Consider the following 27,753-nt stretch of genomic DNA (forward strand, 5'->3'; position numbering starts at 1 on the left):
ATAAAAGCTTCAAGAAGAGCAGTTAAGTTCACAATGTGCTGAAAGGGAATCAGAAATGTACTTTGCAAAACAAGCTGTCAATTGGAATTGATCGGCCATGTAAAGGACAAAAAAATGTAAATTTGGGTGTTGTGAAAGATAACCATTAAAAAAATGTAAGACAGTTGTTTGGACTATGAAGGGACAGCGAAGTTGCAATTATATTGTTATGATAATCATTATTATTATATTTGAATGGCATAGAAAAGGGGATTCCAACATAAGTTAACTGGTTTTGGCCTAGTTTAGGGAAGTATGACAGCTCTAACTGTCTATGGGCACTTAGAGAATCCCTAGGGTGAATAGAAGAGGATCATTTATGAATCTGAGAAGTAAAATGGGACTTTTTTTGTCAGGCTAAATTATTAAACCATGTAGAAAGTGATGTCCCTTTAACAGCCAATGAGGATTTCCAGTGAAGACTGCCAACTCTCAGAGATAGCTGTGTGTCTCCTATGTCACAATGCTGAAAAGAATTGAGTTGTAGATGCTGCTCAGAGTTCTCACCTTACCATTTCTCCATATATTTTTTTCTCTCCCCAGTTTTCAGACTGGCTTTCTACTTCAGCTTCCTTGGAAGCTTATGAACGTGCTGCCTGAAACTGAATGGTCCAGGCCGAGTGAAGATCATCAGGTATATATATGTCCCATATGACAATCTTCTCTTTTATGCAATTCAAGGCAAGAAGAATAAATAGGTGGCTTGCTAAGCCTCTAATGAATGGCTATACATGGTGCTAGGCTATGATTAGATCAGGTGATCACAGGCTGGATCTAGAAATAGACTTATCATTTCAGGTCCATGGCATTTGCCTGTACCTCTAAACATCAAAAGTGCCAGATAATTTGGTTGGATATTGTCAGATCCAGATGCTGATTTCAAGCATAAGTACCTGGGTCTGCTTTGTACCACTGTGAGAGACCAGGAATTTGGTGTGAGTTAGTGGAAGAAAAACAGAGAGAAATGAATACATTAATATTGCTTTCGGAGCATTTTGCATCAAAGTCAGCACAATATTGTGGCATCTTATAAAATAAATGTTTTATTTTACACCCTTTTTTGGATCACTTTTCACTTCATGAGCTATATCAGGGTGGGAACTTGTGGGCTGCGGGCCGGACACATCATGTGCTGGCCATGAACACACCCGGTTTAGCAAAGGGGGAAAAAGTCACAATAACATCTCATGATGATGCCATGATGATGCAAATTTGACACCCCTGAGCTACATGAAGTATATCAGGAACACTGAGAGCAAAAAGAAACCAATGACATCACACCTTTAATGGCATGCTGAAATTGTGGGATGACATCATGCTATACATAAAACCATATTATGGCTGCCCACCTCAGTCAATGACTCTGGGTGGCTTACAGTTCATAAAATGTATTACAATTAAATATCTACAAAAATTAAAATAATAAAAACAATAGAATGAGTGAAAACATTAAAAAACATCCAACTCAAGTTACACAACAGCAAGATATTTGGCTCGTTAGCAATATAATCAGAAAACCAGGCCCTTGGAATATTCAACACCCCAAGCTCGGAATCATATCCAGGGTTTTAAGGTCTTATGAAAGGCTAATAGGATTGGGGCCATTCTGATTCCCAAAGAGAGGGGTTCCACAGAACAGAGATCATTGCAGAAAAAGCTTGTCTCCTGGTCCCCACCAGTCAAAATTCTTTGTCTGATGGGATCTGCAACAGGCCCATTTAGCTTGACTTAGTTGAATGGTTCAACTCCTTCCCTCAAAACGATGCTATACAGCACTGCACACCAGAACAACTAGACACAAGAACAATTTTCCCCCGAAAGCCATCACTCCGCTAAACAAATAATTCCCTCAACATTGTTCAACTATTTACAAAGTCTGCACTACTATTACTATTAATCTTCTCATCACTCCTTATCATCCATCCCCTCCCACTTGTGAGTGTATGACTGTAACTTTGTCGCTTGTATCCTTACGATTTATCTTGACTGTTTCCTAATACGATTTGATTGCTTATTGTACCTTACGACTATCATTAAGTATTGTACCTTATGATTCTTGACTCTTGATGAATGTATCTTTTCTTTTATGTATATTGAGAGCATTTGCACCAAGACAATTTCCTTGTGTGTCCAATCACACTTGGCCAATAAAGAATTCTCTTCTCTTCTCTTCTCTTCTCTTCTCTTCTCTTCTCTTCTCTTCTCTTCTCTTCTCTTCTCTTCTCTTCTCTTCTCTTCTCTGGGTAGAGGCTGTTGGAAAAAGGTGATTCCTCGGGTATTCTGGTCCCAAGCCATGTAAGGCTTATGTATGATTGGTATGTTTCTTGGTTCAATTCAAGGTGTTGGTGGTCACCTATAAAGTCTTATATAGGTTACCATCAGCACCTTGATTTGAACCCAGAAACACACTGATAAAAACAGCACTGATAGTGCTGTCTTTAAGTCATGTTTCACAATTGGATGAATTGCGTCAAGAAGCCTTTCAGATAATTTGTTTTCCTGCATGAATGTTCAGAAGACATCCATGCCTTGCCAAAGCTTCTCCTAGGAGATCAGGATCCATGACAACGATTAAGAACAGGGTATCAGAAAAATTAGTGGGTGGCTGAAAAAGAGGCAGAGGACTCTCCTTGAACTTCTTCTTTAGACCAGAAACCTTTGGACGAACAATTCTGCACCAAGTGGGGTGTGTAGTGAGGGTAGAACAAGGCCAGAAAGCAAATGTGGCTATAATTCAAAATCTAAAAATAAGGGGCTAAGGGAAAAAATTGAATATTGAGACATTATATAAATAGCTTTTATTCACTCTGTTAAAAACCCCTTAAGCTTTGAAAAAATATATAAATAAGGTTAAAGCTAACACTTTTCAGCTACCAGATCTGAGCTGCCAAACAAGTTATGTTGGTATCCTGGGGATTTTTGCAGGCCAGAACTGATAACCCTATTAAAGCCAAAGATATGGTGAAGGGGAAGACTCATCCCAGCAGCCTTCCTCAAACCGCTATCTTCCTGGACCATTAAAATAGAAAACTGTGGGTTTGATTGTTGTTTTAGTTCTTGGTTTGTTCACAAGAAACTGCCTACCAGACAGTCAGGCAACAGTGTCAGGACACAGTTGTCAGACTTCACTGCATAACTAGTGATGTGTCTGTTTTGTGATGGCGTGAAGGAGCCGGTCTAAAGGAAGATAAACATAGCAGCAACATGCCTTTCATGGGCATCAACATCTATTGAAAGTATTCCCCTATCAACATATTTTTTCCAGGACAATGCTGGCATCCATTGTGATAATCTCACCCTAAAGATTATTTCACAAACAACAGAGGTAAAGAAATGAAACTTTCTTCCCCTCCCAAATTGTTTCTCCTGCAATGACAGGCAGTAGCATTTCTTTTTCATATGCTACATAAAAAAAGATGACAAAAGGGAACAGATAGGAAAGATTTCTCATATATGTCTCTAAGAATGCACATATTTGGGAAACAAGTTACAGCAAACTTATGCACGTGGGCTTTAAAGGTGGACATTATGGGAGGACAGTCTATAGTCACCAAAAATCCTACATCCTTTTAGCTATTTCAACCATTTCATGACTGGAACTGTAGTTCACAAAAGTAAATGCCTTTTTAATTAAATCCAACAAATGCTATCATTCCTTCTAATTTAGAGCTTCCAAAGTGATTACAGTATATATTCTGGGTTAGTATTATATTTCATATGGCAGATTTGCAATCAGAAAAGCAAATAAATAAAAATGTACTGGTGTAACTGGGTAGGTTTTTTTTATATTAAATTAATTGAAAATGTACAAAATTGGGTGACTGATTCATTTCAAGGCATGTTCACTTCAAAGGGAAAATTTGTGGTAAGACTGCCCTCTCCTGGACCTTCGAGATAGTGGCAAGGGCTTTATTCAGTCACTTGCATTTGTTTGCATGCAAATATTAGTGTTTAAAATTTTGGGGTTTCAGAGAGCTGTTCCTACATTACTTTTAATTATAAAGCAATTACAATTTAATTTTAATTAACCTGTAAATGCCGTAAGATAATTGCTGGCTACATAATGTTGGGAATTCTAATGGACTAAATAATGTATTTTCTTCTTGTGAAAAGTAAACATCAGAGGTGGTATTCAGCCAGTTCTGACAGGTTCTGGAGAACCAATCGCGGAAATTTTGAGTAGTTCAGAGAACTGGCAAATACCACCTCTGACTGGCCCTGCCCCCATCTATTCTTTGCCTCCTGAGTCCCAGCTGATCGGCTGGGTCTTCGTTTGTTGCCTTGCACAGGAGAACAGAACTGGAAAGCTGGTTAGTGGGGTGGGGAGGATGTGGATTTTACAGTATCCTTCCCCTGGAGTGGAAATGGAGATTTTGCAATACATTCTTCCCCTGGAGTGGGGTGGAAATGAAGATTTTACAGTACCCTTCCCCTGGAATGGGGTGGGAATGTGGATTTTACAGTATCCTTCCCCTGGAGTGGAAATGGAGATTTTGCAATACATTCTTCCCCTGGAGTGGAGTGGGAAGGAGGATTTTACAATATCCTTCCCCTGCGACACCCAACAAGCCACGCCCAACAAGCCACACCACACCCACCAAGCCGCAACATGCCTACCAAGTCACACCCACAGAACTGGTAGTAAAAATATTTGAATACCACCACTGGTAAACATGAACATAAAGAGTAGAGTAACAATGAATGGATAATATTTTTACTTAATAGGGCATCTGGATTTATTTGCTTTCTTTGTAGGAAACATAGACAAACAGAAATTCATCTTTCATCAGTCAACACGTTTATTTTGTATCCATATTTCTAAATCCACAGTTCCTTGCCTTCTTTATCACTAGTAATATATAAGTCTATTTGTTCATTAACCCTTGGAGTATGAACCCAACATTGATAATATTCAATCTCGATTGTTTATTGCAATAAGATTTTAATAAAAAACAGATGCCCTTCCAAAGTAGGAATTTCTTCTACTTACCATAATTCCACATTATATATATTTCAGGACTTCTTCTGCTACCAGAGATAACAGGAAAGAAACTTGAAAAACAGTATCTATTTGTTAATCTTCTCTTGATGAGGTCCTGCACAGTTATAACTGCTGTTTTCATTCTCTGGTTCTCTGCTAAGTTTCCTGATAGAGGTAAAGGATAGTGAAATAGACAATAGACAAGCTACATAATTATTTTAACCACATCTGTCAGGTCTAAAGTATTATTATTTCTCCTTCCTCTCCTGAATTCATCTGTAGGACTTGGGAATCTGCAACCCCTTCTGAGACCATATAGTTAATGTCTCACATTTCTGTAGGTAAATATCCTCATGCTAGATATCAGGAGAATTTTTGTTCCACTTAATATCTTTCAAAGAAGAATGACAAACACTAAACGTGAAGTCCATTTTATAGAAAGGTTGTTCTCCAACCAGCAATGACAGATCACTACTCCTCTTTTTAATTTAAAACACAAAAAGACAATAAATACTCCTTTACACAATAACATTACTGAAAACTATTAAAATTATGATAACAGTACAACAACAAACTATCCTAGGAGCTGAATTATGAACTGCACATTTTCTTCCTCTCAGCCACAGTTAAATCTGTTGTATTATAAGCCAAGATGCTATCAGTTGGAAATTGGAAATCTCGCAATAACCTGCTCATTTTTTACTACTTTTCAACTGTATGAAAATTATTCCCACCAATTGAAATGGAGATAAGGAAAGAAATGATTTTACAATTTTAGACTATCTCCTAGTGTCCTTTTATTTAAATAAATGTTTACAATTATTTAACAATTAACACAAAGACAGGAATTTTGGAGTAGGGAGCCTCGCCAGCACCAATGGAGACAATGTGTGTATGGATGAGCCCCGTTACATTTGAGAACCCAGGTTTTATTTCCATTATGTTTTTTTTTCTTTTACTGGAATTTTCCATTACATTTTTTCTTTATATGAGATAAAATGAAATTCAGGTACTAAGCCAATTTGTTTCACTCTTAAATTGCTGATAAATTAAGACTGAAGTCCGCTTCAAAAAAACGATCGTCTTTATTTGTAAGCTTTTTATACCATGACACAAAAGCCAATAGAGCTATCTCAGGCACTATTCCAACCTTATCCTTCAGCAAGATATTGAACTGTTTAAGTTGCAAAATTCTGTTCTTTTGTCCTTCAGGTTTGCATCTTCCAAGTGTATTATGTGTTTTAGTATACAAAGACATTGCCTACCAAGTCTAAATCAAGTTGTGGCAGCACTTTTGGATGGAGAATGCCTTTGAAGTAAAACAAATTTTAGTTTCAATCCAGGTTTATCTTCTGGAATATCTAGAAAAGTTTTTCTTTTCCAACCCTACCCTTATCTTCTTTCAATTATGTTAGATCTGAGCCACTAATATTTTTAAAAAAATTAATAGCCCTAGGACATATGACTTACCAATTTTAGGAATTGAATGGTAAGAACTAGAAAACTGAAAACTGAAAAATCCAACAATTATATTTAATACATATATAAGGAATAACCTGTTACTGTTAGGGCTAAAAATGATATAGTAATGGGTAGCTACATTGTACAAAACAATTCTAGATTGAGAACTGATTATTTGCCTTTTTTTTTTTACCTTTTATGTGAAAATTTAGTTATTGGCACATTAAATCATAAAAATAGAAAAATGCCCTTGAAACAGAGATGTTACATTTTTAATGAAAGAATTAATCATATCTAAGTTCTCTCCAGTTTAATATTATTTTTATAAATAAACCCTTTCACCAATATTAAATCTGTCTTTTAAAAATCTGAATATTGCCACAGTTTACACATTGATAAATTGAAACTTTTAAGTCTGTTGGGAAATTGATGGATTCAAATAATATTTTTCTTCATAAAAGCAGAACCTCTAAATCTCATGAAGCTGGAAATAAGGGAAGTTGACAGGGTTATAAAATATAATATTTCATCACTGTTGTTCTAAACCACTAGAAAACACAGCTACATTATTTTAAAATACAAATTAATGAAATGTGGGCTACACATGCCAAGTTTTCAACAATGCAAAAGTCCAGCTTTAGCATTTTTTCCTATTCCTTTCCTATCATAAAAGGTACCTTTTCAACAAGCATACAAAGATTGGTTCAATTAATTTCAGATGAAGAATACTCCTCCTTGCTGATGAATTGAAACCTTTTCTCATTCAGAGTGTACATATGTTATATCTGGGTTCTCTCATCCAGTCCTTGAAGACATTTTGGTACAAATCCCATTTCATGATTCAGGTCTTCAGGTCTCTAGGCATTCAATCTTCAATTTTCACTGATTTTTTTCTATTCAAAAATATTTCTGTTCTGTATTATATTTCCATTACCAGCAATGTGATAAATATCCTGGAGGTTTGTCCAACAAGTCCAGGATTGTGGTGAATATACTTTGAGTATCTCCTTATACCATCTTTGCCATTGAAAAAGTGATATCAGTTTATTTTTACAACACCTACCCATAACTAGTAATCCTGACTACTTGGCTAAGTGAATATTTGGCAGATTGTGCTGTCTTGATTGTATGTCAACATATATGAGCGGCGTGGGGGCCTAGTAATGAAGACATTTGCCTCTCACTCAAAAGGTTGAGAGTTCAATCCTAGGTAGCAGCAGAAGCTTCCATCTCACGGCGCAAAGAGAAAATATCTACTGCAAACTCCATGTGGGCATCAGGAAGGGCATCCAGCCAGTAAACATTCATCTCCATTCAGTCACCCAATCCTATCCAAAATAAAGGGATTACAGAGTCATAAAAAGAAACAAATGTATGTCAACATATATAAGTTGAGATGGTGAAAAGTGGCTTCTTCTTCTGAATAGTAGAGTTCTCACAAGCGTTGTTCTGTAAGCTTGGGTGTTGAACCAATGCATCACAATGTAAATGTTTGGCTTTTTAAAGAAAAGTTTGATGAAAAATCTGACATGAACTTCAAGCTTGACATCTATTCATCAGCAGTGAGTGTATAGAAACTATAGTTTGATTCTCCTCCTTTATGTACAGCAAACCTTTACTGGATGCAGGTAGGAAAACAGAAGAAGAATAACCAGATTCCACTTTTCAAGATAACTTGATTATGCTCATCAAGGATTATTCACTGTTTTCATCTTTGTCTGCAGGGCTATCCCGAGGAGGCAGCAAGTCATAGTGGCAAGGGATGTGGCTGTTTTTTGGTAAATCATAAAGATCTTGGCTTATGGGTCCATTATTACTTAAATTGCCTTGGACAATACTAACTGTTGGTTCTGCAATTGAAAAAAAAGTATGCATTATTACTTTGATATTGTAATTGAGAAAGAATAATAACATTTAATCAAAATTAATGAATTCATTCATTTAGGACTTTCCATGCTTTAAATAGGGCTCTCAAAGGGACGAAGCTGCTGGTAGCAAATAGCTTTGCCAGAAAAGGAGACATTCCCCACTTGTTTGCCACCCACAGCTTTTAAACTCTTTTGAAGTAACTTCCCTTAACTGCCTCAGCCAATAGTAAATATACATGAGGCCAATGTCATCCAGAGATTTCTTGTGTTTCAGGAAGTTCTTAGGGTACAAGACATTAGACAATTCAGGAAAGTGTGAGGGGATATATATACACTATCTTACATTGCCCCCCTCCAATAAAAGTGGGATAAAAAAATCTAATCAACCAATCTATCACAGAAAACGTGTTTTATTTCCAGGTGTATGTGTGGTAAAAAATCTTTGGGTCATATCGGTAATGAAACTCATAAAACTGAAATCTTTGGGGAAAATCTACTTTAAAAATAGGTGATAAAATGTTCTATTGGAAATCTGGAGTAGAAGCTTTTGTGACTTTAAACTAATCATGGTTATTTTAAGGATTTATCCTGACTTTAAATTAAATTTGGTCCTCCAGTTCACATCAGTGGTGGTATATTTCAATTTAAACATGTCCTAATGGTTCCATGTACACCAGATGCTCTGGAATCTGAGATACTCAATTATTTGAAAGAATCCATGGCAGAAGTAAAATTTGTAACATATCTCTATTTAAAGTTTAAGTATATTTTTAAAATGGAACTTCTGAGATATTCAAAATATGGACTTCAGAATAAAAATCTTTGCTAATGCAATGATCTATCAAGGGCTTCATGTGCTTACAAACTTTAAAAGGTATCAATATATTTGAGATTGATTCATCAAAAACTTACATTATGACCATATTGGAGTCCCCAAATAATGTTTTGAAAGGATAATCAACTTTCTTTGTTGGAGGTATAAAAAAATTGAGGAATCATTGATTCATATTGTAGTGTAATATGATCATCTGGTACCTTTTTGGAATATTATGTTAATGTATGTAAAAAGTAGAAAGCTATTTTAATATACATAAAAGTACATTAACGTACATGTCATTATGTAAAATGGCTATACAATGTGATACAAAATAAAATAATGAAATAAAATAAAATATAAAAAATAATAATAAAATAAAAGATAAAATAAAAGTAATTTTATGGGAAAATCTTAATATGTTAATGTGATGTTCAATTCAATATCAAAACTTTAGAATTATTTAGGATACTTGACAGTCCAACTTTGAATGAAAGCACTCAATGATGTAGCAACAACAACTCTCACTACTTATTCTTTCTCATGGTCCTGAAATTGTTAGAATTTGGATTTCCTTTGCTAAAGCTGCCATCCGTTGGATCTTGTCTTACACTTGCACATTCTGGAATTGCTGCATTTGTCTCCACAAAAACTCTTTCTGCTGGTCATTTTTGTCTTTCATTACACTGGAGCTTCCAGATGGATAAGATAATACTGCCCTAACCTATCTCCTTCTTGGCCCTATGTTATTCCCCATGAACACAGACTTCTCAGACTAACTGGTCCCCCTTTCTGTCTCAAGCTGTTTAATGTCCGTCTGTAACAGCCAAACAAGATAGATGAAGCTTAGGCTCCAATCTTAAAGTTAATTCAAAATCCAATTTAGTGCTTTCCCATTAATTATAACTGGAAAGCACAATGTATCAGTTGCTGTTTTCCCATGTTGCTTATATGTTTATTGAATTAATTTTACCCTGCTTTCCATGACAAGAAATTTGAAGTTGAGCTGAATTTTCAGGAATTGTAGCTGAATTATATAGCAGGATAACACATGCCAAATTGAACACAAACTCTTTTTTTAAAGAGCTGCCAATATCTTTTTTATTTCTTTGCAAAATTGGAAATAATTTTCGGGCATAGTTGCCTCTTGTGAGAAATAAGTCCTGCCAAGTTTTCAGATGATAACGTTCAACAATTTTATATTGTTTTTTTGGGGGGGTTACCAAAAAACCAAAATGAAATTATGAAAAGGTTCTTCATTTTCACAGTATTTCTATTTAATAAATGTGTGTTTATTGACATAATAGTTTCATTTTCTTCATTTTGGACTCACTAGCAATTTTTAAATAAGTTATATGAAAAAGCTTTAAGGTTGTGGCTCTTCAACTAATGAATTAGTCCTCATGTAGCACTTAAATAATTTCTGCTTAAAATTATGTTTTTCCCTTTTTCCAGGCTCTTTTGATAATGGCAATAAACAATTTGCATATATTTCAAAATAGTATTTTATCATGACAACATAAGATAGAGAACAGCCTCCTAGGAGAACATCCTAATGTTTTCTAATTTAAGATTTTTTTAAAAATCAAGCTGTTCATTACCATTATTTATAGACTACGTTTAAATAGATGGTAGAGTTGTAGAAACTGACAGACTGCTGATGTGGAAGCAAAAAATGAGAAAAACAGAACAAAGGTTACTGTCACAAAAGTGGTAAATTTCTAAAATTGGAACTTACCAACTTCATATACATTTTTGTTAGATGAAACAGAGTTATTAATTTCTGCATAGGCAGAATCCCTGTGTGCTGGCGATTTCATTTCAACATATCCACATTCTGAATTTTTTGGCATAAGTGCTGGTGGATCTTTAATAGTAGCATATGGATTTTCAGAGCTACTTAAGGAACAGTTACTTAAATTATATTCAGAATTCTTTATTAGATCTAAGAAAACACAAAAATGATAATTTAACAATACTATAGAATGACAATGAATAACAAATTAGAATTATTCTTTGGAATGTTTTAGTTATTTGTCAAGTTTCTATTTTTAGTGCAACTTATAAAGCAGTAACAGTGAAACAAATAAGCAAATTAGTTCATACTAAGCCAATGATTTCTTCTGCATTGTTTCAACTATTCACAGTAAATTTAATGAAAATGAAAGTCCTTGGAATAGTAGCTGATTATAAACTTGATATAAATCAGAATCATTATGAGGCTGTAGAAAAAGCCAACATTGTTTTAGGCTGCATCTACAGAAATATACTTTCTGAATCATGGGGATTAGTATTTCCACTTCAGTATTGCAATGAGTTCTAGGCACATTTATAACATTCAGATAAAATTGAAGAGGTTCAGAGAATAAGGAAGAAAAACTAAATCTTATAAAGGGAGATTGAAGGAGCTCAGAATGTTTAGAATGTGTAGGTTATGGGGTAATGAAGAGTCATAATTTTTTGCTGGTGAAACCAAAAAGTCTAACCAAGGAGATGGTGAGTTAATGTTCATTGGCAGCAGAAATGGTGCAGCTATATATGGAAATAGTTTAGTAAGGATTTCTTGACTGAGCACGGGGAGTCCTAATAACCAAAAAGTTTCTAACTCTGTTAAATAAAATGATAGCTTGAAAGAGGCTCAAAAGGCCAAAGGGAAAAACCTATTTTTTGTATTCTTTTTCTTTAAGTTCAGGAGTAATGCAACATATTTAAAAACTTTACATAGTATCAAAACATACAGGCCAGTGATAGGATTCAAAAATTTTTACTACCCGTTCTGGGGGCATGGCATGGTGGGCATGGCTGGTGGGCGGGGCAGGGGAAGGATACTGTAAAATCACCATTCCCTCCACACTCCTGGGGGAAAGTTACCACCGGTTCTCTGAACTACTCAAAATTTCTGCTACCAGTTCTCCAGAACTGGTCAGAACCTGCTGAATACCACCTCTGATACAGGCAGTCCTTGGCTTACAGCCAAAATTGAGCCCAAAATTTCTATTGCTAAGTGAGATAATTGAGATAATGAGTTTTGCCCCATTTTACGATCTTTCTTGCCACAGCTGTTAAGTGAATCACTGCAATTGTTAAGTTAGTAACACAGGTGTTAAGTGAATTTGGGTTCCCTATTGACTTTGCTTGTCAGAAGATCGCAAAACGTGATCACATGAACCAAGACACTGCAACAGTCATAAATATGAGTCAGTTGCCAAGTGTCCAAATTTTGATCATTTGACCATGGGGATGCTGCAACCATCATAAGTGTGAAACAGAGTCATAAGTTACTTTTTTCAGTGTTGTAAACTTTGAATGATCACTAAATGAAACATTGTAAGTTGAGGGCTACCTGTGCTTCTGAGGTTCATGAATTAATATTTGCTCAGTATTAATTATAGTTCCTACATATTTTTATGGGTTCTATCCAAAATAGTAACAGGTCCAGGGTTGTCTAACTTCAAGAAATCTACTACACGTTGATGTGTTTTCTTTTGGGGAAATTTCATACTCACCTTTCAAGGATTTCCCTAAACAGCTTCTGTCACTTCCAAAAACTCCTGTAAATAATGGACAACAAGGAAATCTAAACATATTAGCAGTCTCTTCTGCTGGGAATAGTTGCATTATTTATTGCACTAATTGTTCCTAATTTATAAAATCTACAGTATCATGTTCAGAACTGTCCATTTTTATGTTCCTACCAAATTCATTGTGGTAGCCTCCATGCTTCCAATCAGCTGGCAATGTCCCTGTGTAATCCAGGACGGGGGCTCGCTTCTGAGGATCCATGTTTTTAAGATTCACAAACAATTGGTTCTTGTTTGACTGTTTCAAATTAAATAAGGTAAAGGAGATAAATAATGATATATTTCATTGTATAGAAGGCAACTAAAAGTGTGGCGTTTTATAAGTGTAGTCTTTTTTGAAACAGGCAGTTGATACATCCATCTAGCACAAAGTATGCAGCCTTTTTACTTTCTTACCTTTGACAGAGTCATCCTATTCATGTTGTTGGCATTTGCTGTATTTGGGCTTTGTGTTAGAGTGTGATAGCTGGGGTTGGAGAAGTAGCGACTATTAGTGCTTCCACCATTATTATGAGAAATGGTTTCTGAAAATAAAAAAAAAAGTAGCTCTTTATCATTACCCAGCCTTGTCTTTATATCGTAATTCTTAAGAACCATCCAACAGCTATCCTAGAATTAAAGCACAGATTAAGAATGGTTTATATATTGCTTTGCAATACTTTTTAATTCCTAAATTCATCTTCTGAACATAGTTTAGTCTCTTCCTCAATTATTATGATTCTTTTTTTAAAAATATACTAAACAGTCAATTAATATTTCATAGATTTATTTAATGATTCAAATTATTGCTGGCCTTTCATCAGTTTTTATGTGGATGTTTCAAATGCAGTTTATTACCAAAATGGGGTATAATTTTTTTTCAGGCTATATAAAGGTCAAAGCAGATATAATACTGCTCTATCCAGGGGTGGGATTCAAATTTTGTAACAACCAGTTCTATGGATGTGGCTAGGTGGCTGTTTTTGCTCCCTGAAGGCTTAGCTGGGGCTCAGAAAGGATAAAAAAAGGAGCACTCCCCGGCACTCTGTTTTGAGGCTCCTGGGCCTCAGAGGAGCCTCCTGGGGCGTTTTTACTCCTAGAAGACTTCCCTGGTGCTCAGAAAGGAAAGGACTGGAACATGGGGGGCATCCAGCACCCCCACTTGCACTCCATTTTCGGGCCTCCTGGGCCTTAGGGGAGCTGCCTGGGGGGGCATTTTTGCTCCCAGAAGGCTTCCCTGGACCCCAGGAAGGTAAAAAAATGGAGGTGGTGGGGGTGCTGTGCCCCCCTCCATTTTTTTGCCTTCCTGCACCTCAGGGAAGCCTCCTGGGTGAAGCAATAAGTAAGTGAGGGCAATCCTGGCAGAGTGATCATAGGAACAGCTGATCATCAGGAGGGGGGAAAAAAAGAAATACCTTAAGGAGTGACTGGGCGGGAAAAACACAATCAGCAATGTCGGGCATGCACGCAATGTTGTGCTTTTGCAATAAGGACTGATTAGGCAGAGATGGGCGGGGCCAGCCAGGGGCACAATTTGCTGGTTCTCCGAACTGCGCAGACTCATAACAACTGGTTCTATAGAACCAGTCCAAACTGGTAGAATCCCACCCCTGGCCTTATCCATATCCATACATTTGCAATGTAATATATGTGTTCCTTTCCCTCCGCCATATATCAATTTCTTTTTAAATAATAGGTAATAAATTCATTAGCAGGAGCAATGAATGTTAATTTGGTTTCCCCATACATTACTGAAATAACTGTCTATAAATTGTCCTGATAAAGCAAGACAGGTAAGTAAATTTTTCCAAATATTATTGGATTCCCATCATTGTTTAATAGTAGCCACTCTTTGCTTTGGCAGATGAGAACTGTAATTCAACAACATCTGGAGATCAAATATTGCTGGATTAAAGACATTACATTACTTTGGGGTTATACATTATAGCTAAGCAATGTACAGAAAGTTAGTGGTTAACAAGTAAGAGAGAGATGCTAAATAATTTCAACCATAAAATGCTATACTGAGGAAGAAAGAATTCTAGATTTTCATTTTTCTTCATAGCACTGTGGTCTATCTATGTGGTCATTAGGAGTTGAAAACACTTTAATGGCACATAATCAACCAATCAATCAAAGCAAAATCTTCTGCTCCTATAGAATTTGCTAATGATGTACAAAGCCCTTAACCACTGAAACAACTTTAAAAATTCTCTTTGCTAAAATTATGTCTAACAGACATATGTCTACAGCAATTCTCAGTCATCCAAGTCATGGTTGTCTCAAAAGTGCTTTTTCAAGAGGCAACTGGACTTTCTGGTTTTTTTTCTTTGAAGATGTTTCATTTCTCATCGAAGAAACTTTTTCAGCTCGGAAGCTTGGAGCTAAAGAAGCTTCTTGGATGAGAAGCGAAACATTTGCGAAGAAAAACCAGAAAGTGTATATGTCTAACAGGGATAGAATTAATGCTTGCAGTATTATATTCCTACCTGAAATGGTGTAATCTGCATTGATAACTCTCATGGCAGGTGTATAGGTAACCGCTGGCATATTTGTTTCTTTCCCTTTCTGCTTTTGTCTATAAATAATGAACAATGCAAGCAGGAAAAGGACAACAAGGACAAGAATGATGATTCCAGCAATGGCTCCAATTTGGTAAGAATCAGATGGGATGGCAGCACTAGTACGGCTTAAACTGTTCAAGTTTCCTACAATGATCACCCCTGCTGCAAAAAACAAGAAAAGAAAAGAAAAAGAAAACAAATGAAAAGACAGTCATAAACATATAAAAGAAGTACTAGGTGCATATTTTTATTCTGACTGCCTAACCCTGAACAATATGCAGTATACTAAAAGTGTATGATACATTTTGAAATAAAAATGTTGTTCCATCTGAACTCTCTTCTTACCTATTGGCAGCATTCTGACACTGTTGCAACCTCCCCCCTTCCCTTCTCTGAGCTAGAACATAATATTCGGAAATGGGTACAGTTCCTGTAAGGTTAGAACAAATTTTAGAATGGCCGTTCTAAGGTTGAAAGAGGGCATTTGTGGATCATCACTTTCAATCTTAAAATGTTTTGAAAATGTCTAATATGATTAATTTATAAATGGTTTAAGTATGTTTGAAAACATACTAAAGGATAAGGTCCCAGATTATTATTTTTTGAAACTATGCTTTCACATAACAATAACATTACATTATTGAATTATATATTTGAAAGAGTTGCTTTAAGATGCTTGGTTCTTAAAAGTCACTCCACACAGAGGAGTATAGTAGTAGTTAAAACAATGGAGTAGAATTTGCTGACTCAAATTTCCAGTGGGCAATAAAGCTCCGTCAAAGACTTTAGAACAATCCACTACCAGCAGTGTTATTATCCAACTGTTTTTATTTGAGGTTGATCCAAACCAGTTTTAGTTCTCCCCCCCCCCCCAAAAAAAAATCAGTCCGCCAGAAATGGAACATGCCCATAAACTGCTAGAACTTGGCAACCTAAGTATTGCTGATTAATCTCTACACCAACAGGTCTCAGCACTATCCAGAGTGTCTGCAGAATCTTTGCCACTATGGCTAAAACATTTCTTCCTCTGCTTAATTCAGCCATTCTGGAGGCAGTGGGTCTGTGAAGGGAAAGGGAAGCAGCATAAAAGAGTGAAGGAAAACAGAATGGACTACAGTTTGAAGGTGCTTGCCCAACAATTTTGTCTCTTCTTCTCTGCTCATCTCCTGTTGGGGATCTGCAATCAAACTTGTCACACTATATCTTGGCTAATGGAAAATCTGATTGGCAGACATGGAAATGTACTTAGATCAAATAGGTAGATGTTTAATTTTTAATCCTGAACCAATTTACTTCAGATCAAACCCTCTTAATATAAAACAACATCTATGGAGATTCTCAGACATCAGGTCATGGTTGTCCCCAAAGGTGCTTTTTAAAGAGACAACTGGACTTTCTGGTTTTTGTTTGAAGACATTTCACTTCCCATCCAAGAAGCTTCTTCAAGAGCTGAAGAAGCTTCTTGGATGAGAAGCAAAACATGAATGTAAAACGGTTTTCTTTTGACTAAACATACATTAGATTGTGCATTACATCTGATCTTAATCATGTTTGGTAATAGGTCAGTGCCATCTAAAACACAAGGAATTGTGTCTCATTATGCATATAGAGTGGGAATAGGATCTTAATAAGCTTTACAAATTGTGAATTTAAAATCTCAGCATTCTTCATTGTTGTCTAATATTCTAATCCGAAAACTGAAATAGCAAAAGTACCCACACAAATTTACTCTGGGAGGCAGTCATCTCACCTTTTTAATGAACAATTTTTAGAAAATATTACCTTGGTCACATCTTGCTCCTTTCCAGCCAGGGCTACAGTAACAAGTTCCAGTGATATGGTCGCAAGTTGAGTTGTTCAGGCAATCGCATATTTGCCGACAACCATAACCATAAGTACCTGGGGGACACTCTTTAGAAAGCAAAAAAAAAAAAAAAGCACATAGAGGATTTACTTTATTGAAGTTTGCTGTCAAATTCATAGTCATAAGTGACTATGAGCAGCTTAGAGGAAAACTGAGAGTTCCAAATTCTTAGTAATGGAGAGTGAAGATTTGCTTCATTAATGAGTATCCATTGATCAACAGGGCAGTGCCTCCGCACCTTTTTTTGAAAAGCAGATCTTAAATGAATTGAGTATATGCAGGAAGAAGGAAAGCTCTATTTCATGATAGTCTTCCTATGTAACAAAGTCACATGTGTTTTCAGTGCTGCAGCCAGATTAGCTTATAAGCTTTTTTGAAGCTCTATGAGTAAGTTTTCATTCCCTGGAATCCCTGCAGATGTAATCAATCACCACCAGATGGCAAAGTTTCACAAGAAGACTTTATATCTAAGCCATAGCCTGCTGAAAGATGCTTATAAATGCAATAAACTACAATTTAAAATAAATGCATGTATAATATAGCATTCACTCAATAAAAGATAATGTTGTCACCAATTTTCTAAAAAGAAAATCAGGTTGCTAAAATAGCTGGGAAACCATTCGTTGCAATAGAAATGAAACTCTCGAATAAAATATATTGTGATGTTTTACATATATTATAAAAATATGTATGTTGAGTAATTGCAAGTTGAAATGTAATTTCCTGGGTATTAATCTAGGTAAACATTTTCTTTAGAAAATATAAAGTTTAAGGGAAAAATACTAGTAAACTGTTTCTCATAATATGCCAAAGCCAACTATAATATTCAGAACATATACCAGTTTTTAGAGGAAAAGTAAAAGAAAATTGTAGATGGTTTTGAAAGTAACTTTACCTACAATGCAAACCTTTATCTTAATCCCCCTATTTACATTATATTCTATTGATTTCAACGGAATGTAGATGCCAGTGACTTTGCTTAAAATTGCATTTTCAGGAGCTAACTATGTACTCTTAATCCCACCAAATTCAATGAAAATCATGACTTAAGATCAAACTTTCAATAACCTCACTTTGGACTGAAATCACGATGTGTATAATACAGTTCATAATGTATTAAGAATCATTGTCTTTGTCTTATCCATTTAGGTATCTGTGTGAAATTTTAGTCAACCTAGTCTGAATAAGAAAAAAAGAGCTTAGTAAATTTTAATTCTACATACATCATCTCTTAACAATGTGTAAGAAAAGTTCCCAACTCACTCTGTTCGCAATATTTTCCCATGAATCCTGTGCGACATGTACATTGGCCTGAGATGTGATCACAGTCAGCTCCATTCTCACACTGGCAGATTGAAGCACAATCTTTCCCAAAAAAGCCCAGAGGACATCCTTGAAGAAGAAAGTAAGAAAATAAAATCAAGCAGTGTATGCTCAATAACTGCCACTCTGAAGCAAATAATCTATGTCCAAAAAAGATACACAATCCATAACCCATAGAAAAGATAAAACATTATAATTTTCAAAAGTGTTTATAATTGCAATAGTACTTCTCTAATAACAATTCCTGAACTTCCTTAGGAAGGATCTTAGTAGGTATAATTCTAAATAAGTTTATAGGCTTGTTCTAAATCTCACTACTTCATTACTTTGAATGAAATCCAATAGATTTTCAAGAGAGAAAACTATTTTGCATATTTTCCAGAGAATCCAGAGTTATGAAACAACAATATAACGTCAGAACAGAAAAGAACAAAAGCTTGAATAGTAATGATTCCAGAGTAACACTATATATTTCTTCCAAAAATAATGTAATTCTGGTGTGATGTAAATGTTGTATCATTATTATAACTGTAGGAGATGAGTATTCAGAAGCCATGCCCCCTCCCCATCCTTCCAAATCAAGAATTGTTTCAGAACTAATTGCCACTACTAGTAAAAATAGTAGGAGGGCCACACTTTGTTTATAAATAATTCTGAAAAAAAAAGTTAGGTGAACATCTAAAAGTATGGCTGCAGACCTTCCTGTGATTCTTAAAAGCAACCTCACTTTCTTCATACTTCTATGCAATCCACTCATTCAAATCAATTGTGACTCTTAAAGCATTTGAGTTGGCAAGAAACTGTTGAAATTCTAGTTTCTCATTCTGGTTTATATCCTATACAATACCATATCTCACTTTCTGACTTATGAATAATATTACTTGAAGGCATTAAACATTTCTAAAAAAAAAACAGGAAGCAGATAGATTATTTTGTCAACCAGCAGGAGCTCCTCTAATTTTTAATTTTGGTGTTACTGTTTCTGAAATGCAAAATAAATATGTTTAACTCACTTTGTGTGCAATAGAGACCAGTCCATCCTGATGTACATTTACACTCTCCATCGTAAGCACTACAGTGAGCGCCATTGTGGCAATTGCATGTATGAATACAGTTTGGGCCCCAATGAGAAGGAGGACAAGCTGAAACAAAACAAAACAATTAGCCTTATTACAATACAAAAATATGCAGAATAAATATGAGCTTTGTCTGAGAGAATGGGCATAGCAAAATTACCCAATTTATCCAAGAACACAAAGAGACTATAAAAATTTGGGTTTACTTGGTTTTTTTTATGCCCTCTATAACAGTGGTTGCCAACTGGTGGGCTGTGGCCCACCGGTGGACCGTGAGAAAATTTTGGTGGTCCATAGAGAAATGTCACCCCCAGAGCACCCCCCAAAGCAATTAATCCAGGCTGTGTAGGAACACAAGTCTGCCCCACCCACATGGCCTGTGGGAACCCTCCCTGTCCACTCACTCCTTACCTGGTAAACTTGCCTGCTAAGTTGCTATTTTTCCTTTTTTTTCCCTCCGACCATCAGCTGTTCTGCTGTGCTGGGAGATTGAGATCAGCTAGAAAGCAGGAAATCATTGGATTTCTTGCTTTGTAGCTAATGTTTAGATCTTTGGCTCTGCCTTTAACTAGAGCCAAACCTCCCTTAGGACTGAAGGTTCTATTATTCAGTGCAAACTCAAATAGCCAATGGCAGAAACACAGATCACTAAGTGAATCTGTGATTCTGTGAGCAACTCAATCTGCCTGCCTGCTTTGCCTGATTTTGGTAAAAGTTGCTCCTTTTAAAATAAAAAATACAATATTTACATAAATATTTATAATATTTACATACAAGCCATGCCCAGCCAGTCACATGACCACCAAGCCACACCCACAAATTAGGCCACTCCCAAGAACCGGTTGTTAAGAAATTTGAATCCCACCCCTGCCTCTGTGTGTTTGTGTGTGTGTGTGTGTGTGTTTATGAGAGAGAGAGAGAGGGAGGGAGAGAGAGGGAGAGAGAGGGAGAGAGAGAGTTTAGATCAGATCTCTCTCTCTCTCTCTCTCCTACCAACATCAGCAAGCCACCGTCAGTCAAAATTCATATTAGTGGTCCCCAGGATTTAAAATTATAAGTTTGGTGGTCCCTGGGGTCCAAAACATTGGTGACCACTGCTCTATAGTGAACAATTTCTTGTGGAGAAGTCTAAGATGAGTGAGAATTGCCAAGTCATACATTTTTTAAAAAATCAGAATTTTATAAAGATAATTACAAAGGCTTTTTAAAGTAATGGGGATACTTCTCCCTTTAAATATTATTCCTTTCATGGGAATAACATAAAATGGATTTTTCTGATTTAAAAGTCAGGCTTAACATATATCTCCTTTCCTTCAATTGGCACATTTATTTCTTTTCACCAATTTATCAGTTGCTCATTGGCAAGGAAACAAGAACCATTATCATTTACCAACAGTAGCTGGAGACCAAGTTGGCAACAGTCCAGAAACTGAACCCAGGTGAGAAACAACTGACTTGGAAGAAAGGGGATGCAACACTATTAAGTCCTGTTCTTTTAACTAACTTTTCCAATGCCTCTACTACCATATTCCTGGAATCTAATCTAATTTCAAATCTCTCCACCCCATTCAGCCCTTTCCATTCATCCATTCTATTAGCACTGAGCACCATGTGCAGAACATATCTGATAGGTCTAGAAGATTCATTCAGTTGTACTAACCACTGGACACTTTGAACATGAGCCTCTGCCACCCTCTCATTTCTGTTGCAAAGATTGTGACATTTCTTTTTGCCTCGGTCTGTCCAGCCCTTGAAGAGTAGCAGTGGCCCAGCAAGCAAACACTTCTCCCAAAATTTCCCAATTCTCTTAAAAAGTCCTCCAATTCCCCCAACTTCATATGCATACATAAGAAATGAGGTAATGTCTACAATTAGTCAATGAGATAGGAAGTAACCTGTGAACATTTCTTCTAAGCCTTCCAATTATTTTTGCTAATAGAGGACAGAAGAGTATAAAGAATATCACTAAATAAACCCATTATCGGTGAAAGATATTGTTGGAAGGGAACAATAGTTCTCCCCCACTTCTGTACTACAGTATTTCCTGAAAATAACACCCTGTCTTATATTTTTTTGCCACCAAAAAGGCACCAGGTCTTATTTTCAGGGGATGTCATCCACTGACTAATCTCACTTGCGTGCATCACCCCTGGCCTCCTTTTCACTGTCAGAGGCCTTCAGGAACTTCTTCTGTGGCTGGCAAAACTTTCCTAAAGGTCTCTGCAGCAGATTACAGAGCTCTGGATCTATCCGGAGCTTTGTTATCAGCTATAGAGGCTTTCAGGAAAGCCTTGCCAACCTTGTCGGCTGCGGAAGAAATGGGCTGGCAAGGCAGGTGTCGGGGTGTGCGAGGCCCGGCTACAACTGACCAAAGGTAAGTAGTAGGGCAACTCCACTACCACCGATCCCCACCCTAGCTTAATGTTTACCCGTGCACTCTGGATTGGGCGAGATCTTAATTAGGGATTATTTTGGTGTAGGGCTTATATTGGGCACACATGTAAAAATCAAGCTAGGACTTACTTTCAGGGTAGGTCATATTTTCAGGAAAACAGGGTATTTGCCTTAAGTATATGGTTTCTATACTAGTCTAGTTCTTCTATGGCCACTAATTTTGTCAGCCAACTCCTCTCAGAAACATTTCATCACCAAAAGTATCTGATCCCCCCCTCCCCCCCAAAAAAAACCTCTTTAAATGAAGGGATTCTAGTTGTCAAAAACATTGGCAACAATATGATGGCAATTACTGTATACACTGGGGAGGAAATTCTTCTGAAACATTTGTCTGTTTTCCCACCTTTCTAAATTGTTTTCATTTTCAGTCTCTACACAGTGTTTTCTTACCCTGCTAGTTGTATCTATTTCTCTCTTGAGGAGGCAGTCACTTGGGAGACAGTCACTTAGAACTAAGCTTCATTTATTTCAGATTGTGGACTCCCTAGTTTTGCTCTCTACTTACAGTTTCTTTTTACTGGCCCCTGATGACTCAGTTCTCCTTTTAGCCATGCCATGCTGTGCTTTCATTAGATTAAGCCTTAAATTTTCTTTAGATGAAATGATGTGTGCAAAGCTCAGTATGTTAGCTCCTTCTTCATTATAGCCCAAACTCTAGTACCATCAGCCAGTCAACTGTACAGTACTCTAATGCAGGGGTCTCTAACCTTGGCAACTTTAAGATCAGTCAGCTTTGCTGGCTGAGGAATTCTGGGAATTGAAGTCCACAAGTCTTCAAGTTGCCAACGTTGGAGACCCCTGCTCTAATGGGCAACCATTTTGTTCTCCGGCCGTTCTGATCTTTATCTGAGTTTTACTTATTAGTTAGCAGCTGGCAGTAGGTGGAGAACACACAAAGGTACATAATTTTCCAGAAAACATGTGAGTCTACATATAGGAAAGAGTTTGTATCTTTGAGAAACTTGACTTCTCTCCAAAACACTAGGCATGTGGGGAGGCGGCACACTCTTTTAGTCTGTTACAGCTGTGCTTGTCTTTATACACTTATCAAGGATGGTTCCATAATAAAATACAGGAATGATTTTATTTATTTGTACAGCAAATATTTAAGAGCTATTGCATTATTTATAGAGTTTATATCAGTGGCTATGTTGTAAAGTTTGAATTTTTCAAACGTGGAAAATGCATATGGCATATATTTCATGCACTATTAGAAATGCAAATGTATTGAGATAAATAAGCCATGCTGCTTTAATCACTGTATTTGGTTAAAAATGTTTCAATGAACTAAACTCTAATGAAAATGCAGGAACTTCCCAAAGAAGGAAATGCTAGTACTTACGCTGGGAGCAATCACTACCAATCCAGCCAGGATAACATTGACAAGACTTGTCAATTGGATTACAAGTTCCATTATTTGTGCATGTGCAAACGCCTGCACAGTTCTTTCCAAATCTTCCACTTGGACAAACTATAGAAATAAATTACACAGGTCATGAATACTTATATTTTTATACTTCTGCCTTGCTGGTGCAGCACTGAATGGAGCATTGTGGACTAACTTTGCCCACAGCCCGGATTTTGATTCTGACAGGCTCAAGGTTCACTCAGCCTCCCATCTTTCTGAGGTTGGTAAAATGAGAAGCCAGATTGTTGGGGCAAAATGCTGACATTAAAAACCACCCAGAGAGTGCTCTAAAGCACTATGGGCTGGTATATAAATGTAAGTCAGGGGTATCAAACTCACATCAGCACATGATGTATCATGACTTTTTCCCCCTTCGCTAAACTGGGTGTGGGCGTGGCTAGCGTGTGACATCCACCCCGTGGGTTGAGAGTTTAATAGCCTGGTCTATGCGCTATCATTGTTGCTATTGCTACTTTTTATTTTTTAGATGCTTTTATACTAATAGTCAGATATCAGTAACTATCATTTTTTTTCTATAACCTTTGTTTTTCCCATCCCATTCTTTCCCTTTATTTTTGAGACTTCTTACATTCTCTCATTATCCAGGACTCACTATTTTATCTGTCTTCCATTTATACCTTTTTCCTTGCTGTTTTCTGTGTAGTGTATTCACCATGCCTCTTCTTTTTAGTCCTTGTTCTCATTTACTACTCAATAATCTTATTTCAGTAAGTAAAAATATCATATATAGGGAACTATTTCCATGACTTTTTGTTTTGTTTTTTTTTGTTAGCCCAAGGTAACCAAAATGTAAGAGGATCTGGGAGCATTTTTTCTGATTAACAAAGGCATCAGTTTTTATGAGGTGCAGTTCACTAATAGGCCTATATGTATCATTTACTGAAAGAGGCTATGCTGCTTAGTACAACAACTCATACAATGATTTGTTCAAGCCTAGCAAATAAGGACAAAACCTCAAACAGTTGTTGGCATCATTTGGTGATCCTACCTTCATTACAGAGAGCTCCAGTAAAACCAGGTAAACAGTCACATAGCCCTGTTACATGATGGCATGGGCCACTGCTGTGAACGCACTGGGGGCACGCCTGGTTACATCGATGACCATAAAATCCAGGAGAACAAACTGAAAGAAGAAAGATGCTATCATATTCACCATCCACACATACTTATCTAATCCAAAAGAATTGAGCTGGATTCATTTGGAGAGATTTGGAAACACCGGAAAAGTTCTAATGTATGCAGATTTGTTTCATACAGTTTCAAGTATTAAATCTTCAAATCAAGCTGATCTCCTCATCCAGTTGAGTCACCACTGACTTTATGGACAAATGTTTTGTTTCCTTGGCAACATTATGAAAATAATATATTATTGCTTCTTTCAGGATTTGTTTTCAACTTCCAGTGATTTTCCTTCAAGATAGTAACTATTTGAGATTCAAAGACAGCTTGACACATTATGAATTTTATCTAAAATTGCTGTTATTTTTATTATAGTGACACTGTATATCAAACCATTATGCTCATAATTAAATGTTTCCTTGTCATAATTGTCATTACAATTGGGTAGTTTAAATATTTTTCTCGGTACAAGAGCAAGTGCAGACAGCTGCACACTGCTGTTTGCTTTTGTCCAATTCATGATTTAAAGAAAAAAAAATCCTATTCACTCTTATGCCAATACACCAGTCCTTTCTTCAAAAAGACACGTGTCCCCATTTGGATTGACTGAGGAAGAAATAAATTGTTGTGTAGAATTTATTTCTTTATAACTCTAATATTCTTGCATTCCTTTAAAGGACCAATCAATATATTAACAAATGTTTCAAGTTATTAAACAGCAATTAACATTTACAAGGCTAACTTTTGTTTTTACATTTTTAGAATTGTCTAGAAGCTACCAAATAAAACACATTTTTCCATCAGCTTTCATGTGGGTATTGTACCATTCTGAATAAATTATTTAATTGAACAGAAGGCAATTAATGCACTTCATCCAGGTGTGTGTGTGTGTGTGTGTGTGTGTGCGCGTAAATACGTAACTATAGTCCTTTTTAAGATTGGATTATTTACATGATATATTTCCATTTGAAAAAGTAGTTAAATTACTATCTCAGCATATAATTTTGTAGAAATGTTGTTCTATCAGAAAATAATTTGTTTACATGTTAGTATTATAATCTTAATAAACTGGGAACAGGAAACTTACTTCTTTGACAAGTATCACCCCTGTATCCGGGTGCACACTCACAGATTCCTTCATCTGGAGAACATGATGCTCCATTTTTACAGTAACAGGACAATGAACAGTTTGGACCCCAAAGTCCTTCAGCACATACACTGTCACAATGTATACCTGCAAACAATAAATATGTACAGTTATCAATAATAATACTAGAAGATCAACAAAACTATCAGAAATAAAATAGTGAATGAAGCATAATATAAATCTGGAGTTTCAGCATGATTTCCATGGCTTCTGTACACCTACTTACATATCAAGTGATTGCTATACCCATGATGGCGAACCTATGGCAAGTGTGCCGGAAGTGACATGCATATCTCTGGGCACACCAGCCGTCGCCTGTTGCTCTTCTGGGTTCTGGCACGCGCATGTGTGCCAGCTAGCTGGTCTTCGCATGTGCAGGAATGCTGCAAACTGGAAGAGCAGCTCCCCAGTGCGCATGCACGTGCTGGCCAGCTGGTCTTTGTGCGTGCATGCATGCATGTTAGAAACCAGAAGATCAGGTGGGTGGCATGCATATGTGGATCGGGAAGCTGAGAGCTTCCAGTTTCCAGCACTCCCGCGCAGCGCACCAGGTAGCTGCTCTTCTGGTTTCCAGTGTGCGCATGCATGCTCCCGTTTCAGCACTCACTGCCAAAAAGGTTTGCCACCACTATGCTAGACTCTATGCCCTATATGACTATTTCTTTCTATCTAAGGGGAAGCTAGCAAATTGCAAAGCAAAGTATAACTCAAGTACATATTACCAAGAAGACGTCTGCTCATCTGACCCAAAAGGAGCACTGATGCAGAGATTATTTACATATATCTGAGTATTTACTATATTTGAAGCCACAAGAAGTAATTTTTGGGTCCCTGTGATTAAACAAAGCTTCTTATTAAAACAGGGAATGAATGAGCTCAAAGTAGGGAAAAATCGGGAGAATTGTGATAAGAAATAAGAAACCAAAATTATTGGGTGACCAAAATAGATAGTGATGTACTATTCAGTTGATGCCAATGATGGAATCAATTGGGTTTCAGACCCAGACAACTTACTTTCAAAAATAAGTGAAATTGCTTGTATATGCAATTTATGAATATGTTGCCCTAAAGCAGGGGTGTCAAACTCAAGGCTTGCAGGCTAGATCCGGCCCATGGGGTGCTTAAATCCAGCCCACAGGGCTGGCCTGGAACTATCAAAGGACCAACCTATGGTGCACTTGGCAGCTAAAACAGGCTACGTGCGGCCCCCTCACCTCATTTTCACCCTCCATGGCCTCCTGCAGCACTCTGCTGGCTGAAAAACAGGCTGAAAATGTGCTGAAAATGAACAAAAAATGGAGCAATAACGGGTCCTAAAACAGCTGGCACAGTGCTGCAGGAGGCCATGGAGAGTGAAAACAGGGTACAGGGGGGCCACGCATGGACCCCCTCACACCCCATTTTGGCTGGCAGAGTGCTGCAGGAAGCATCCATCCTGCCTCCCCCTGCAGGCCTGCACAGAACTACAATGCTGATTTGGCTCTCAAAGAAATCCAGTTTGACACCCCTGCCTTAAAGCATTATATAATTGCAATATATTGTGAATATATTATCTTTTCAATAGCTTAAATATCCCAGTTTAATCTATTAGAAGGGCAAATATGAAATAATTTTAAATGTTGTTTGTTTATTTAAAAATATATACACCGGGGATACATAATATCTAAACAAATAAAAGTTCATTTGATTATGCAAAACAAGTCAATGGAACTATAGTTTCTCTTTCTTTTACAGTTAATAAGTTGATAACATCATTTGATGTGTTTGGGAAAACTAAACTTTTTTTCTTTTTATAAAAATCATATATTGTATATTATGTCTGGAGTTATCTTGCTATCTTGCTAATTTACATCTGTACTTGAAAGGTATTTTTAAAAAAATATTTTTTATTTTATTCTCTTTCCTTTCGTTTTTTATTAGTAGAGTAAAATTAAGGAAAAAAATTCTCCTTATAGTAATCCATATATTAATTCTTATGGGGGTTGGGGACAGAATCCTGTTTGGAAAATATCTTTCTTGGTTAGAATAAAGGGGAATGTAGGTTAAACCGATTA

General features: G+C 36.6%; 1 protein-coding gene and 1 long non-coding RNA gene across 5 annotated transcripts in view; both read right to left on the minus strand.

Annotated features, from left to right (window-relative positions):
• The window catches only part of LOC148127328 (uncharacterized), a 212,673-nt gene that overhangs the window by 25,223 nt on the left and 159,697 nt on the right, over positions 1-27,753 (minus strand). The gene's annotated exons all lie outside the window — the stretch shown is intronic.
• Positions 6,091-27,753, minus strand: part of MEGF10 (multiple EGF like domains 10) — a 95,026-nt gene continuing 73,363 nt past the window's right edge. For 2 of the 4 annotated variants that reach the window (XM_087926887.1, XM_026703958.2), the window contains exons 14-25: positions 25,640-25,786; positions 24,422-24,556; positions 23,347-23,475; positions 19,488-19,616; positions 18,415-18,543; positions 17,070-17,198; positions 15,213-15,449; positions 13,141-13,268; positions 12,859-12,982; positions 12,670-12,714; positions 10,902-11,108; positions 6,091-8,331 (exon numbers count right to left, since the gene is read on the minus strand). In XM_087926887.1, the coding sequence (XP_087783013.1) occupies positions 8,177-8,331; positions 10,902-11,108; positions 12,670-12,714; positions 12,859-12,982; positions 13,141-13,268; positions 15,213-15,449; positions 17,070-17,198; positions 18,415-18,543; positions 19,488-19,616; positions 23,347-23,475; positions 24,422-24,556; positions 25,640-25,786 (1,694 nt within the window). In that variant the 3' untranslated portion in view covers positions 6,091-8,176. The remainder of the gene's footprint in view (positions 8,332-10,901; positions 11,109-12,669; positions 12,715-12,858; positions 12,983-13,140; positions 13,269-15,212; positions 15,450-17,069; positions 17,199-18,414; positions 18,544-19,487; positions 19,617-23,346; positions 23,476-24,421; positions 24,557-25,639; positions 25,787-27,753) is intronic. The other 2 variants (XM_087926885.1, XM_087926886.1) reach the window with 2 other exon arrangements.

Source organism: Pseudonaja textilis, chromosome 2 (genome assembly GCF_049901715.1).
Source record: "Pseudonaja textilis isolate UNSWEBS1 chromosome 2, rPseTex1.2, whole genome shotgun sequence".
NCBI classification, from domain to species: Eukaryota; Metazoa; Chordata; class Lepidosauria; order Squamata; family Elapidae; genus Pseudonaja; species Pseudonaja textilis.